We start from the raw sequence: 17,504 nt of genomic DNA on the forward strand, positions 1-17,504 counted from the left end.
CAGTATGGTTAGATTCTGGAAATATCGTCTCGTACAACTGCTACACTGCAAGAGGAGAGTGGGGACCTGACCGAATGGCCACAGCAAGACAATTGGGCACCCTTGGACCTCCTTTCCCTTTGTCTTCAGACTCCTTTCTTCTGTCACAGCTGCAAACCTGCAGCTTTTTCTTTGAGCAGCAGTAGTGACATGAGATTGGGACATACTTGCTTTCATTAAATGCTCTGTTTGCTCTGCCCTTGCTATGACCCTGAATAGAAAAAGCCAGTCTCCACTGATTCTTGTCAGTACAAACATGAGCTTTACAGGTATGCTTTTTGGGATGATGTTTTAGGAGATTTTGCAAAAGAAGAGCACCAAGAGATACGCATGTAAATTATTTTATGTCATGTGCTGCTAATGGACCGTTAATGATATATTATTGCAGGTTATTGAAGCATGCTTTTAAATGATACAGCCACCCAAATCAGAATGCAGTAATTTGTGTAAATAGCCATAACACATGTTGAGAGAAAATGTGAACTGATGTTTTTAAATAATAAAGCAGGTACTTGAGAGTTTTGCTTCCCAAAATAAGACATGATTTAAAACTGAATACGGTGTTGATTCATAATTTGTTTTCTTGTTCTTTTTTCAGCCTGCAGCTAGTATTACGAAGTTAACAAAATACGTACTTTTAGATCTCCTGAGATATTGGCTCCTGCAAGAATGCCAGTGGCGGCTGGGAAGAAAATGGCAAACACTGAGAAAAATCCTTCTCCACTTCTGAAATCTGGTCCAAAGTTCTCTGCAAATATTGATCCTGCAAATATAGGTGAGAATGAAACATACCACCAGGGTTTGATTCCAAAGTTACTTAATGAAGGAAATGAATAAGCTAGTCTTTCACATCTAGACGACTGGGTTTGAATCTGTCTCATATCGTAAGCAAAGTGAATTTGATTTCCTTAGTTTGGTCCCCAGTAGGATGTGCTTGTCTGCATCTCAGAGCTACAGACCCATATTGAAGTGACAGGAGTGTCACTACAGCACTTGCACTTAGGTCTGTGTAAAAGTTTGTCTGTGCTCTGCTGATACATAAATGACTCAAGGTGCAGCTAATTGTGCTATCAGCTTCAGCAGCAGAGAGACTCAAAATTAAAGATGAAATAAATTCCCTTCGCTTGCAAGCTTATTTAAACTCAGGCAGAAGATCCTGATCTTGTGATCTGTTTCAGTGGAATCCTTAACTCAGTATGAAGCCAAAAAGAATGCAAACATTACTTTGTGATAAATAGTAAGGTTACTTGCCTTGGTAATTAAAAAAGCCTCTTGTCTTCTTTTCGTTGTTCGTAGGAATGACTGTCCCAATAAAGAAGTTTACAATGGCAACAAGGAGAACAATTAGAAGAATAACTTGAGCCTATTAATAGAAACAAAAAGATTTTTCTGACTATTTTAATTTGCATTGAACCTGGAGATGGCTATATGGTAAGTTATCTGTATGTGTTCTCTATGACAGATTACTAATTTCTGTAGTTTTCAAAAACACCAGGAATCAAGATAGCTGAATCAGCTTATGACAAGAGCAGATAGTTTTTTGCTAAGGGGGTTATGCAATATACAGTTATAATTTAATTGTATGTTAGTGTCTTTACAAGAGAAGGCAAAACAGAACAGCTAATGCATTAATATCAAGTATAAGACATTTTTATATTGTTATAAAATTTGTTTAGTTGCAGTGGATTGTCAATTCAAGGGTTATAATATGTACTTATTTTTCTGATCTCCCTTACAAGTAGTTCTAGTCTCCATCACAGCAGAGTGTAAAAATAAGGGTGCTATTCTGGACCTGATTTCGATAGCTGTATTCCACTCTCTGAAGTATTTCCAGTTGAATTTCCATTTTGAACTTTTTTTTACAGGTGAAGGAATACCAGAAATCATTAGAGATTAAGGAATAGATAGCAAAGAGCTCTTCTGCTGAGTAGGGCTTGAGAGAGTACAGTGATAAAACCATATGTTGTTTTTACTACTGTTTATTCTGTCAAGCTGCATCAAAAATAAGGGCAAAAGGGGCACTTAGCCAAGGCTCTAAATGATGTCATGAATTATAAAAATCAATATAATCAAGCTGTCTGCAGAACACAAACTTCCTCTTCCCTTTTAAATGTATGTTCAAGGAAGAGCATGCAGTAACTGTGCTTTCATTGAATGTAATGATTAAACTGCTATTGCTTTTAGAAAGATAAAGCATAAACTGAAACTGTGTGCTTTTGAAAATTCCACCTGTTGTATAGCATTCCTCACACACAAACGCTGGACAGTAGTCTAATATACTGCTTGCTTTTATGTTCTTCTAAAGATTTACCTTTGCTTCCCATTCCATGCCAGCAACAGAGATGCCGAGAAGACATACAACAGTTATGGTACCTATTATTCTGATGTCGTTGGACTCATCTACCATCAGTGTATCACTCTCCTGAAAGGATTAAGAAATGTTATTAGAACCAGCCTCTCTCTGTCCAACTGCTGGGATTAGGTAACAAGGTGCAAAAGAAAGCGGTGAGCTGTCAAAGTTTCAAAGATTTGTGAGACCAAGTGTTTGTATTTCATGTTCCAGCTGGCTCTCTGTAGTTGGTGTTATGTGGCTGTCTAATTAGATGTCTGTTCCGTTTCTGATTTTGAGATTCTTGTTGAGAAATATATGAAATATATTCATAAGGTAGAAATAATGGAGAAGCACTCTATGGCATGTTTAGACAGACCAGCTTCTTCCCTGCTAAAGACGTCCCTCAAGCCTCAGCTAAAAAGTATCACCACTTAAACAAATTTATTATGTAAGAAATAAGCACACAAAAAACCCCAAAACAAAAAAAACCCAAAACAAAAAAAACCCACAGAACAAACAAACAAAAAAAAACCAGAACAAAACAATTTAATCATATACATGAACCATCTGCATTTACCTTAAGAAGTTCTACAACTGTTTCGGCAAATCCAACTACATACATAGCAACTGCCACTGCATTCGCAAAAGCAAAGATAAGTCCTATAGATCCGCCAAACTCTGGGCCTAGACTTCTTGAGATAAGGTAGTATGCCCCACCTGCAGACAGAAATTAGTGTTATTTCAGCACAACTAAATGCTCAGGTTTTGCTCATTTTTCTCGCATAAATAGTCCCGCAGGAATCTCCACTTTTCGTCTAACAAACATAATCAGTATTTGCCCTATATTAATAAAGGACACTGATAAAAAAAAGAATGTGCTTTCTACTGATTCTGCCTTCAGGCTTTTCTGTATGCCTTTCTATTGCAGAAATCTTTTTAGTTCATATTAGCATGCAAAACTGGACCTTGAAATAATTTTTCTTTATACATAATATAGTAACACAGAGCAGAGAGAACCTCACTTCCAGACAGGTTCTAACTTATTTGGATCTCTCCCAATGTTAACATGAAAGATCATATTCTGTGGTACATTGTTAAAATGTTCAATTTGTTTTTGCATCTCTAAGTGGAGCATATTCCTTTGTCAGTTAATTATTTTATGTTATCTCACTGGCACTTAATATTTACTGTCAGGAAGTGTTTAAGATTATATAAATTTTAATTTACTGTTGATCCATTGAGAGATATCACTCCAAATATATTTATTTATTATTGCTTTGCTTATAATACAGTTGTATCAATTCCTTTTTTTTTCCTAATCCAAATCTTTTTGTATTTTTCATGAGGTCATATTCACTTACCTCCTCTTACTACTCCATTAGTGCAAATGGCAGACATGGAGATACCTGTTAATGTTGTTACTACTACACTCAGACCAATAACTATGATTCCAAGACCTGAAAGATCCGAAAAAGAAAATATTTGCAAATGTGTCTTCAAATACCTGTTCTGCTTAAATGACGTAGTAAGAACTTGCCATTTTCCACAGAGGTTAGAGCAGATGAGTTATAACTTTCAGGCTCTGAAATGCACTAAAACTTTATTTCATAAAATACTTGACATGCACTTTTGCAGCAAAATTATTTACTCATCTTCCAAGGAGTGGCTGAAATGTAAGAAGTTTTATAAAGAAGGTATTAAATTGAAGATATCCACTGATCTGCATCAGTCTTTAAAATGAGAGGAAGAGGTGTCTTATGCTCAGTTTGTCCAAGGATGTCCAACCTGGAATGCTCTGAATAAGAAAGACCTACTGAAAGGTAATAGAAGAACTCCATGAAAAGCCAGAAGCCATCCCTCTCTCAGCATTAGGCAGGAACATCTGAAACGTACTTCACAGATTGAACTGAAATCAGGGATTCGTTAAAAGTGACAACTCAAACATGCCATAAATTGTGATTAGAGGTGGCTAGAAATGTTACCTTCCAGTTCCTTTAGGTGTACCATCCTTCTGGTTTGCCTCATATGAAAATAATACATAAAGATCTTTTTGGGCTTGAAAGCATTAGTAACCCTAAGACTTTTACCTCCACGGACAAACCCATTAGTTGCTATTGCAGAAGTTGACAACCCAGTAATTGAGGTTACCATCGTGGCGAGAAGAATTATGATTACTCCAAGACCTGTCAGTAGTAAGAAGATAAAATATTTTACTCATGTTCCATGATTCCTACAAATCATTCTCTCTTTAAATTGAATTTTCAGGCCAGAATCAGAGCAATAAACTGAAAAGATGGTTTGTTGACCACTTGCAGTTTGCTGAACATTTCCAAGGAGTCCATGTCACAGTAGTAAATTATTCCCATCAGTCCTCAGGCAGTGATTCTTTATGATAGCAGTACCCTAGCCAGAAGCTCTCATGATTTTCAAGGGACAGAGGAAATGAGCAAACAAGTATCCCTTGGCATGGATACTTATATCTGCCTTTAACAGACATCCTGGCTGTTTAAGTGAAGAGATTGACACATTAACCAGAGCTCTTGTAAGAATGCTGCTGTCTTTCATCTGTTAATTAAATACTGAATCAGAGAAAGACTGACTGTATAGTTTCATAGTGCACCAGGACAAGGAGTCTATCAGGTAGAGAGACAAGACCCAGGCATGAGCCTTCTATATCCTTACTTGCCAAGCTATCAAGTGCTGTGCTTCCCTACTCTCTCCTCATCTCCCTCTTTCCCTGCAAAAGGTAGTTTTACTCTAACATGAGACAAACATTTGAAAATGAAAATACTGCTTTTTAGATGCCATTTAGAAACAATTACAGTTTGGTCCCAAACATGGAATCGGTTCTTAGTTTTATCTGAACTTGCTAATGCTTATGCAATAGCTTTCTTGTTTCCATAAGGTACGTAGGTCTTCAGTGTGGAACTGAAGATTGTACATTGCCTTTAGCAATATTTATTGACCAGAGCTCGTCCAAATTGAAACTTGGATCCTACAACTGACATCCAGCTAGAAGTACTACAAACATTGATTTATCTGCTGTATTTCTACATCTGGCTTCCAGATCAGATTTGTGACTTCAGTTTATACTGGATGGTTATAAACATCCAATCCCTGAATGAATGTTCTTTGCTGCTTAAATTATAGCCATGTTATCACAATCCTTTAAGATACAGCTATGTAATGTGCGAGATATAAATGATATATAACATATTGTAGGTTATTTAAAGTGATTTGAGCCTCTAATAAATCATGTTTATCCTATTGATTTCTGAACTCTTGCTATAACTAGTCACGCACCTATTTTGTATGCAGGTCTGTATAAAAAAAATTCCAAATGCTCATTCCATTTGCTCACCTACCGTTACATAGAAGGATATTGTTAAACAATGCAAATTTTGTGCCTGAGAAATGACTCAATATGACTTTTAATCAGCTGTTAACTCTTAAATTGAATAACTTAGACACATTATTCTTGAAGTACTTTTAAAATTATTTGGTAAGTACATGTGCATCCTAAGGAGTATTTTTCCAGGCTTTTCTATTGCATTTCACAATTCTTGTTGCTAACATGTATATGATAAATAGGGTCAGATATTTATTCAATGAGTAATATCTGCTTGGGAAGGCTTTAATGTTAATTTTTAAAATATTTTAACATTTAAGAAGAAAAGTGCACAAAATAAAGTGACTCAAACCAAAACATCATTGTAATACAACGTAATGTAACATAATTATAATATTCAGGGGCAGATTTTCAGTTAACATACACTTGCTTCTTTTCCCTAGGTTAGCTTTTGGCTAACCATTCCATCTATAGGTACAAATACAGTCTTTGGAGAGTCCCCAGATGTTAGGTGGAAATACCAGACTTGTTTTGGATGTGGAACCTTGTCAAGAACAAACTGTCCCTTTTTTTCCCAGCTGATGATAAACAGAGAACCTTGTTAGAATGTGTTTGGTTTTGGTGGGTTTTTTTCACCTCTAAGAGCTTTTGCCCAAGACAGCCTATCAGGATATGGAAATAATTGGGTTTTCTCTCTCTGGTCCTCTAATGATGGGGATATAAATGGTGCCCAGATGGTGGTTTGACTGACTCATTTAATTTCCATGTTAGTAGCAGTACTCGGTGAAATCCCCAAGCCTTGGTGATGATGAGCTTCCATCACTGTTCTTCTTAAATAGCTTGGCTAGGGACTTAAAGCTCATTGCTTATAAGACATTCAGAAAATGCATTGAGAAATTATTCAAATGGAATTTGATGTCTCATTTTCAGAAGTAAAACTAAACTTCCTTACATAAGGCATGGAATTTTAAAAAGCAACAGCAAAGCAATAAACCATAAGAAAGGAGGGTCTGCTTGTCAATGAATTAAAATGGCAAAATTAAATGTGAAAGCAGAAAGGCTGTAACTGATGTTGGTGCAAATTAATGTTAAAATCTGATTAAAGTTTAGATTGAAACCCAGGCATACGGCTGCTAAGTAAGTTGTTCTAAAGTAAATTACTCTTGCCTATGGCTATTCTCACACCTCAAAACAAAGTAATACTTCTTGATGATCTCAATAAGTTACTAAACTGCCCTTAAAAACTAATTTTGCATGAAACCCCAGAGCAAAGTCTTGGCAATATTAAGATGCAGAATTTTCATGGCAAGGCATATACTTATGAGTGCCCTGGGCTGCACGCTCTCATTTGGTATGCATCATAAAATCAGCAAGCACCCCTTTGTCAGGCACAGTGCTAGAGCCATGCACGGAGCACTGCAAAAGTACTAAAGTTCTTCCGCTTAGTGTTGGATCTTTTATTGTTTTGTTGGGGGTTTTTTCTATTTGTGTCTCTTTAAGCTTATGTAGATGATTTTTTTTCTTAATAAACATTTCATTTGTTTCCCTTTTTTTAAAAGCTCAGTCTTGCTTAAGTGAAACTTCTGTAAAGTTACTGTATTTTGTTGAAAATGTGACTTCAATCATGCAAGATTTTGGAGATATTTTGATTCAGTGTTTCATTTCACTTCCATTAACAAGGAAGTGAATTATATTTATATTCAGTCTGAATTTGAGTACTGAGTTTCATCCAAGACCAGAAGAGTTGACACCCAAGGCCGGAGTTTAGACTTCAGCTTATGTCTACTTAGTATTTCCATTCTGTGAGAATCCAAACTGGAATACTTGCCATCCACTCTTTGGATTGCTGGTTTTTGTATGACATCTGGGTGCCAGTCAAAGATTAGAGCCCCGTTATTCTAGACTGTATGATCATGTGACAGAGTGACTGCCCTCGCAGTTCACATTTCTGTGCTTCCACAGAGCAGCAGCATTAAAAGGAAGTTGTACCACACAACTACTGATACGTTGCACCTTACTGAGCTGCTCTTCTAGTTGCTGGAGATTCTTGCAGTGTTGTGAGCACTTTCCTCTCACTGGTTTCATTGAACACTCAACAACATGCTCGACGGAGGCCTCAGGGCCCAGTCTCTCAGGGTCTGGGATAGGGATTAATTAAATTGCACAATGAAGAAGCAAAGATATAGCACACAATGAAGTGTACTTAGTTAATTTAAATGAATGCTGTAGCAGAGTTTTTAAAACTTAGTGTTTCGTAGTACACTAGTATATAGTGCTGTGCTATAGTTAAAGATAAAAAATCCTGATGAGGTGAGACCTCCTTCCAGTTCTGTTTTCATCTTTGCAGAGAAGTGTGAAGAAGCGTTGTTTTTAATACGTAGATGACAAGGTTTGGGATTCACAGATAGGCAATGTGTGAACTCTTAAAGGTTAACTCTGTATGCACGTATTAGAAATTGGCCCGAGTCATGAAGTTTACATCTGTTACAGGATCTAAATACAAATTTCACTAAAGCTTAGAAATATTCAAATGTGATGATCATATGCATAGTTAACAGATCTATGCCTCTAAGCAGTAATTTGGCTGTGAGTCTGGAAAATTCCAATAGTCTGGAGGATTAACATCTTTTACCCTGGCAAGCATTTGAAAACATTATTTAGTTCAACATGCAAATGCACATCTCAGATTACATATTAATCATGATCATGTATAGTTTATCCTCTTTATCCCTTTCACTGTTGAAAATGATGTTAAATAAGATACGTACCAATTCCTGCTTGACCTACAATCCAGGAAAGTCGAATAAAAAGCATCACACCCCAAATATTAAGCATACATCTTACCTAGGTTTTAAACAAAAAATATGCATTAGTGCAATGTTGAAAGTAGTGTTAACAACCAGAAAGGTGCTAGTGTGCATCGCAGGCTTTTAAAGAGCACCCCAAACACCCCTCAAGTCCGCCTCCCTCTCTTACTTCTTAAAAGACCTCGGTGTTGCAGAACTAATCTTAAAGTTTATTTTCTTTTAATTTTTTTAGAAATGCAGATAAGTTTCTCACCAGCACACCCTTCACCCATCCGAACTTGACAAATCCTGTTTTGTTTTCTTCTTCCTTGCTGACTGCTGTCTCATCTCCAGCGATGCTTTCTCCATTAGCCACTCTCTCTACTGAGCCAGTGCTCACAGCTATGTTCTGAAGACACAGAAAACAAATACATTTTTGTGCCAAGCAGAGGATACCTGGCTCCATAAGAGAGATACGGAAGAAAGGAATTACAGAGAAGATCAGGTTTTGCTGTCTCTGGAGTAGAGTGCAATATTCTGCTCACACCAGGCATCAGCAGGTGGGCTTGCTAACAGAGAAAAAAGATGAAAGAATTGCTTAAGCAGAGTAAATTGTTATCTAATACTAAATTGTTTTTTATTGTAAACCGTATTCAACTTACATGTTTTGTTGATATGCTAGCAGAGCATGATTTAACATAATGAGTCTCGTGTTTGGCCTCTACATGCTGCTGCAACAATTTATGAATAATGCTAAATGTAGAAACGGGGATAACTGCTTAATAGTGAAAAGAGACCTAGCTGAGTGCTGTATGGCAAAGTTATGTGATGAACTCTGGTGTTTTCTGTTGGATAAAGTACAAAACGTAATTGCAGCAGCAAATAGGTAACAAATTCTTGAAAACAGTCAGAGAAATGCCAGTTAAATGTAGTAAATAATACAGTAAATGAATAATCCTTTCTGTGGTTTAGCCACCTGTGGTATAACCATAGTAGATAGGATTAGGAATTGCCGTATTTGTGGTGTAACCAGAATAAATAGCCCAGAATTTTAGATTGTTAACATCCAGTTACAAACACAAATCTGTATTTTATCTCTTCAGCTCTTCTGCCCCAGAATTTTTGAGGCAATTTAGCATCATGATATGTTTCTTGTGGCTTGAATAGGAATTAGTCATGGTACTGAAGTTTATACTCATTGTTATTGCTGCTTTGTCTCTTAATTTTTTTTTTTGTACAAAGTTCTGACTGGTTTTGTGAGGAGTTGGCATTAGGTTAACTATTGTCAGGTATTGTCTGGGTCCTCTGCAAAGACCTTCAGGAAGGACCATGTACCTTGCCATAGTCTGGCAGAGGGTCAGAAGCGTGTGTCACTTCCGGAGAGGGATCACAATGCTTTTAGGGTTTGGAGGGGGATGAAAATATTTCCAGATTAAATAAAAGGTCAAGGAGGGGAAACATCTGTGATTCTCTGAAACATATGAGGCTTTTTCATCTTGCTTAAGCTTCAGGGCTCTTTCTGTATTTTGTCCATGGACTTAAACACAACAAACGAAAACAAAATAGACCTAAAGATCAACTGTATATGATGCTTATGCTAATGTTTGGACTCCCACCTCCATGGATGGGGGCTATGATGCAAGTAGAGCCACTATGATGCAAGTAGAATGTAGAATGTATGTAGAATGCCTTTGACACAGTAAATCCAGGATAGTGCTCACAAATGAGAAATAAGTGACTGGATAATACATTTTGAGATGGATAAACTTGATGCCTATGGCCCTTTTGGCCCTAAGTGAAATGAGAATACAAGATCCATTGAAAGCCCGTGACTTTGAGCTCCTGAGTTACTTAGATAATTTTGACAAGTCTTACCCTAAAATAATAATGGCTGTGTTCGCCCAAAAAACAGTAAATGATTAAAGTGACTTAAGGAACATTAGCAGAATAATATGAGGGGTTTTTGCTACAGTGGTTAGAATTTCAAAGACAAAAAAGTATAAAAGAGTTTGGGTTTTGTACTTGAAACAAATTGTTTCCTATGTACTTTGAATTAATTTGCACTCTCTATGCTATTATCATAAATTATGGCCTTAAACCTTCCATAAATGCATTTTAAATTGGTGTGCTTTAGTGAATGATTGGTTATTTACCAAGCAGCTGTACCTGTGCTACTCATGCATTAAGGATGTGGAATGAAAGTGACAGAGCATTTTGAAAAGCTACCAAAATAAAAAGTAAACTGCTTTAAAAAAAAGAAAAAAAAAAAAACAAACCACCACACACAACATTTTCCTTTCCTTGTTTCAGAACAGTTTAGTCTTCATCTCTCCTGGGGCTAAAGATGATGAGCTCATCAACTCTCCGTAACAAGTGTGGAGAATAGCCAAGATGAAGAAAGGTTAGATGATTTCTTATGTAGGGTAAATATTAAGCCCAAGTAATTATCATCTGTGAAATAGCACTTAGACTATTTTTTAGGGATTTAATTGGTGATTTGTGGCTTAATGTGTGCAAAACCTGACATGTCTTGCTAAAAGATGACACACATTTGACTCCAGCAGTGTGGGAACTAGATATTTGAAGTTCCTTTCAGCTTGCCTTACATTCTGACATTTTAAAAATTACATATTAAAAAGTGTATTGAATATTAATATTTATCTTCTGATGTTAAGCCCAGCATCAAAGCACAATGGGAATGCTTATGGGATGTTTAGCAATCTGAAGTCAAACGTGTGTCACTTCTTATCAGAATCTGACAATGGGCTTTGACAGGGTAGTTGTCTGAGTTTCAGACTGAGTTGTTTGAGTTTCCAAAAAATGGGGGGGGGAGAGCGGGCGTGCCTTGAGGTATGGTAAGCCCAGATTTTAGTGTTAAAGTAAAAAGAAATAAAGCATATTCTCCAGAACTGCATCTTGGGCTATAAGTCTAACACCCATACACATTCAATGTGGCATTTCATCCCCTCCTTAGGGGTGACTAGACAGCCTGCTTCAGGCTGGGGCTGGTGGATAGGCAGCTCCATCCAGCTGCCCATACTGCTTTTGCCTCCTGATAGGAGCTCAGCCTTTTCATACCATCTTAATACCCTTCCCTACTGATATACTATTTGGTGACCTCATGTTTTTTTATTCTTCAGAATAAGCTCTGTAGACTGATGTGATTTGTCCAAGGTCACAAAGTGAGTCCATGGGACAGCCAGGAACAGTCTCCAGCCATGCTAATGGCAGGTCGTTTGTTCCAGTGCTGTGGTTAGTGGCTCCCAGACCAGGGCCACAACTCACATAAGGGCACAGCAGGTTGCCGGTGTAACAAATCCCATTACTACTGACATTCACCTTCCTATTTTGCGAGGCATAAGATTATCCTTCTGTAAGCTGGATACTGGAAAAAGTCTGGGAATGATCAAGCTAGATGGTGGTCTTTTCCTTAATAGTCCCAACCTGTGAAGCAATTCTCCTGTCATTTTATTCTGGCATGGAATCTGCCTTCTTTTTAATCTCCTCTAAGTGAAAGCATTAAAAAAAACCTAAACAAATTTATCTGATTTGGTTTAAAATAAACAAACCATTGAGAGATGCAACAGCAAAAAACCTACATTTTCTGGTAATGGTCAAAACTGAAAATCCCTTAACATGCTAATGTTCAGTACATGTTCATTCAGCATTGTGTTCAAAGCCAGTACACTATTTTTCTCCTCTCTGGCCACTACCAAAGTAAATTATTTCTATAAGAGGAAGTTTCTGCGGGGTATGGAAATGTGTTTAGTCCCTTGAGTAGCAGCTTATATATCTGCAAATGAGTAGGGATACCAAATTCATATTCTTCCCCTTTCACATCCACTTTGCATTCATTTTTGGGAATAAATGATGACCCAGGTAACCTGTTTCTCCTTTCTTTGTAAGCCATTTTATGCAGTTCTGTGGAGACCTTAGTTTAAATAAGTCAGGCCAAAACTAGGAAGCTGTCCTAATAAGATCCTAAAGAATCGGGTCCTAATTTCCTAATGGCTTTTTTTTTGCTTAATTTCATTACTTTGTATTAAGCCTCCTTAGGACAGGTGATTCTCCAGAGAACTGGAGTTTGAACAAGATCTGGACCAGCATCCAAAAATCAGATGCTTGTCCAAGTTATTCAAGCCTCAGAAGTATGTAAAATTGAGCAGGATGGTGATGAGAGCATGTTTTCTCTGGAGAGTTCTCATTTCACTATTGCCCAATACAGAAAAAGAATAGGGCTTTTTGCTGCATGTTGACACTTCTAGTCTGAGTTTGACTATAGCGGTGATCTCTCTCTTTCCAGCCCTGCCCTGACAAGTGCACAGTCAAGAACCTCAAAGCTTTGATTTTAGTTCTATAAGTAGGTGTACCCTGTATCTTTCCTCTGCTTTTTACAGAGAACTTGGTATTGTGGCTTAAGGGGGAAGAGTCTAATTTTACCAAAGTCAGTAGAGTATCATATTATTCTACTGTTTTGCAGTAGGTTTTTTTGATAGTTTAACTGCGCTTAATCTAGTTGTTCTTGTCCCCGTAAATTCTCATTGCAACTTTCTACGCTATTTATTTTGCATGGAGGTGATTCTTCCACATAGGGAAATCAAGCCTTAAAAGATCTAGGTAGATGAATAGACAGCAAAATTCACATATCTACCTACCTGGGGCAGTAACGCAGAAGTTGGTGAAAATCTGATATTTGAGACTTAATATTACCAACTTCTCAAATTCTTTGCTGTGGAAGTTTTGGACATGCAAACCCCAAAGGATTATACCTGAACAATGTATGTTCTTCTGGTAAATAGCCATAGAGGGTGACAAAAGTGAGGATTATCACAGTAAAAGGCATGTTTTGGTATTTCACTATTCATTTACTGTAGTGCGTATGTGGAAAAAAATGGAGCAAGCAGGAAGAGTCTGCTAAGGGGAAGTTTTTTCCAGCAAATCCATTGGTCATATGTATCAATAGTAAACTCCTACATTGTGTTAACCAAAAGTAGGTTCACTCAGAAGGGGAGAGGAGAAATAGCCCTAGAAAATCTTTCAAAGGCAGGTTAGCCAGTTGTATCCTGCTATGGTAGTTCTCTCTGTAAGTGTATTTTGTTTTAAGACATGGAAATAGTCCCATCTGTTACATGAGCAAATCTAAGCAGCTCTTCTATGTGATAGATTAGGAGGAATTTAGCCAAATTATTCCTCCATAAATGTTTTCTATGTTGTCATTCAATAGGCTCTTCAGATTCTCTCCAAATTCACTAGTATAATGAGCATGAAGACCTAAATTCATTCATTGAATCGGTACCTGAAAACTGATGTCTGCTAACCCTCTTCTGAGCAAACACTTTCAACCTCAACACCCTTGTTCTGGATTCTTTCTTGCTGTTTGCATAGTTTGTTACAGCAATACACAGGTAGTGCTTAGGATTTGTGATTAGTTGAAATTGCATTTATTGCACATAACATTTTTAATACTACTTACATATATGTAAAATGAATACAACAGAGGAATCTGTGAAACTTAGTCATGCATTGACATAAAATTCAAGTTTAGAATAAGTGTGAATTGTGTAGTTTTGTTAAATTATGCATTGTTATTCATCATCTGCCATCCAACTCTTAAGTGAAACAGAAGAGACTCAGTAGTTCTATACTTTTAAGACAAGATTAAGCTACATTTTTCTGCTAATCAAGTACATTACTGTCACCTGTTAATAAAAATCTTTGCTTTGAGCAGGGTACAGGGCAGAAAACATACTGCAGCTACCAAAGGAAATACAGGAAGTGATTACTTGTACTTTTTCTCTTGGGCAAGGTCCATGAACTTAAGAACTTTCTTATATTAATAAACAGAATTAACAGCCTGGAAATGGAATATAGAAAATTTGTATCTTTCCTTTCCACTTACCTTTGCCAGTTGTTCATGAATTTCTAATAAGCTTGGTCTGCTGAGCTTATTCCCACTGACGCTGCCAGTGTTCCTATAATAATCAATTCTGGGAACGGGGTCCACTGTGTTGTGGCCAAAAGTTTGTAGGTAATACATTTTAGTGTGAGTATCATAGGGATGTAAACTAGCTTCCGTTTTCTCCCCATTTTGAAGGAAATTGTCATATAATTCTCTTTTTCCTGGTCTGTAACTGATTCTCAGTCTGTTATGTGCTTCGTCAGTAAAAGATGTCTCTTCATAATGTGGTGGGTCAGAGCCCACATCCTCCTGGGATGTTTCATTGTTGTCGTGGCTTTCATTAATAATGTTAACTTGAAAACGATTTGCATTTGGATCCAAGAATACATTTGGCGAATTATTCATTGACATCTTCAGGGATGCTATGGCCTTAGGTCACTGATCTGTTTACTCTTCTGTTGCCGCAGCTAGTTAGTTGCAGCTACAGCAAAGGGTTTAGCGCTGTTGCATATGAAATCTTTGCTCTTTGACTAACAAAGTTCTGAGAAATTTTTCTTGAAATCTCTAAGTAGTCTTCCTAATGTTGTCCGCTGTGTTTCTGCCATAAAAAATACAAATAAAACATTTCTATTAACTTGCACAGTTAGACAAATTTTCCACCATAAGCTCTCCCCTGCCTCACCAAATATCGAGACTGTCATCCTATGATTTGTTGAGTAAAACAATAGCTGAGTCAAAGATAGAGTTTGTGGGGATGTTTCCTTCTGCAACAGATGCACTCGATCCCTTAACCAAACTAGTGGTAGTTTGCTACAGGCTCCAAAGGAGGTGAAGGCCTAAGCCGTAAACAGACCAAGAACTCTTCTAGTTTCAGTCTGTCCTCTGAAAATCCGCAAAGGAGCAGAGTGACACAGTGAGCATCGATGCATATGAGCTTGGAACACCGATCATACGATTAACACGTGAATAGCGGGTGGCTTTTCCAAGACTCATTTATCAAGGAACAAAGTTGTGGGTACAAGGAGTCTCATGCATACCTTTTCTATTGCAGGTAACTTGACTACAAGCCAACCACTTTATTCCATAAATATGACAGCCTAGGTGAGCCTTCTTTGAGCTCTCCAGGCTAAGCAGCCTGGCTGCATGGCAGTGATCTCTCCTTGAGCTGGGACACCTCTCAAGGTTGCTCCTTGAGGAAGAGAGACCTTTTACCAATGGCAGATCTTTGGTAAGCGACCGATATTGCGCATAACCTTGTAGTATGGTAACTTTGATTTTGTCTCGGTAGTTTTGATTTGTACCTTTTTAGTTTTGATTTGTGCCTTGGTAGTTTTGAATCATTGTTCAAATGATTGTGCTGAACAGTCATAGAGTAAACCTTGCCATCAAACTTTAAGTTGCACTTTTACAACATCATATTAAAACCACTTTTGCTAATACCTTTGACGGTGATTCTTTAAGTGCTCTAAATCACCCATTTGTGACAAATTGGAATAGTTGGCAGGATCCTAAATCAGGATTTGCAACACGATCTATATAAAGTGAGCTTTGGATCAGATTCCATCTACCTAAAATTGATTTTCAAATATAGTATTTCTTTTAATAAAACAATGTTTAATTGAAGCCAGTGGAAGTGTAGGCAGTACAAGGGATGTGGCACAAGATTCCAAGAAGTCCATTTACTGTTTATGTTCCACTTAAGTATTATGATACCATGTATATTTCTCTCATAGTCTAGTATTAAATTTGCATTAAAAGCTTGAATCAATTTTTTTAAATTTAACTACAAAAGCTAGGCTTTAAGTTTTCGGTAGTTCCAGGATGGCAACAATTTATGAGCAGGCAATTAAGATACAGCAAATTGTTCATTTTTTATGTAAATAAAATGAATGTAATATGAAGGAATAAATAGACAACTGAAACAGATCCAAAAATAGCACTGGGTTTCCTAAATTATAATGGAGGAAATAAATGACTATGGTAAAGTAGTAATTATTGAGAAATATTAAACATAGTCCTAGGCATTGGAAGGTTCATAGAATTTTACACTCAATTTTACATTTGTACACTCAAAACACCCTTTGAGATGATTTGAAAAAAATTGTAGCAAGTCACAGAATCACACAGGTTGAAAGGGACCTTGGAAGCTTATCTAGTCCAACCTCCCACTCAAAGCAGAAGGAACACTGAATGTAAATCAGGTTACTTAGGGCTTCCACCAGTCAGGTCTTGACATCCTTCAAGGACAGATTCCACAACCTGCCTTGTCAGCCTATGCTAATACTTAACTGTCCTCAAAGTGGTTTTTTTCCTGTATATCCAGTTGAAACCTTCTGTGTGTCACTCTATGACCATCATCTCTCACTCTCCTGCTGTGCATCTCAGAAAAGAGCATGGCTCTGCCTTGCCAGTAACCTCCTCATAAGTATTGGGGGGGCTGCTTATGTTCCCCTAATGCCTTTTCTTTTTCTGGCTAAACAAGCCCCATTTCCTTACAGGGCAAATGCTCCTACCCCTGACCATCTTGGTGGCCCTCCATCAGACACACACAAGTTTATCAACATCTTTCTTACATGGGCAAGTGAGGAGGGACAGGTTGACAAACTTAGAAACTGGTTTCCAGGTGCAGCCTGATGAGTGCTGAATAGAGGGGAATGACCACTTTGCTTGATCTACTGGCTATGGTCCTGTTAACACAGCCCAGGACACTGTTCACTTTCATTGCTCCCAGGGCACGGTGCTGACGCCTCTGTAGCCTGCCACTCACCAGGTCCCTTCCAGGAGAGTTGCTCCCTGACAGTGAGGCCCCAGCCTGTATGCTGCAGATGTTTAGTCTGCCCAAGGTACAGGATTTGCATTTGTCCTTGTTGAATGTCATGAGATTCCTGTTAACCTGTTCTTCTAGCCTGTCTCAGTCCCTCTGAGTGTCAGCCCATAGAGAGGTGAACATAAGATAGCTGTACGATCTGCTTCCTACCTCCACTTTCCCACACAGACCCTCTCAAAAAAACAAACAAGTAAACAAAACCCCAAGAGTAAAAGGGCCTTTTAAACATAAGGCCTTCCGTGGGTTAAGTACCTTTGCAGGAACTCACAGGA

General features: G+C 37.7%; 1 protein-coding gene across 2 annotated transcripts in view; it reads right to left on the reverse strand.

Moving 5' to 3' along the window:
- SLC12A1 (solute carrier family 12 member 1) overlaps positions 1-14,816 on the reverse strand; it is a gene marked incomplete at its 5' end in the record, with an annotated part of 47,520 nt that extends 32,704 nt beyond the window's left edge. Inside the window, 8 exons of one of the 2 annotated variants that reach the window (XM_082005435.1) lie at positions 675-802; positions 1,291-1,402; positions 2,351-2,461; positions 2,949-3,088; positions 3,733-3,828; positions 8,489-8,564; positions 8,781-8,915; positions 14,406-14,816. In XM_082005435.1, coding sequence (XP_081861561.1) covers positions 675-802; positions 1,291-1,402; positions 2,351-2,461; positions 2,949-3,088; positions 3,733-3,828; positions 8,489-8,564; positions 8,781-8,915; positions 14,406-14,816 — 1,209 coding nt within the window. Of the gene's footprint in view, positions 1-674; positions 803-1,290; positions 1,403-2,350; positions 2,462-2,948; positions 3,089-3,732; positions 3,829-4,458; positions 4,555-8,488; positions 8,565-8,780; positions 8,916-14,405 lie in introns of both variants that reach the window. The other variant, XM_082005434.1, reaches the window with a different exon arrangement.
- Positions 14,817-17,504: the final 2,688 nt, after the last annotated feature.

This window comes from Phaethon aethereus (assembly GCF_964289735.1).
Source record: "Phaethon aethereus genome assembly, chromosome: 12".
Taxonomy (NCBI): Eukaryota; Metazoa; Chordata; class Aves; order Phaethontiformes; family Phaethontidae; genus Phaethon; species Phaethon aethereus.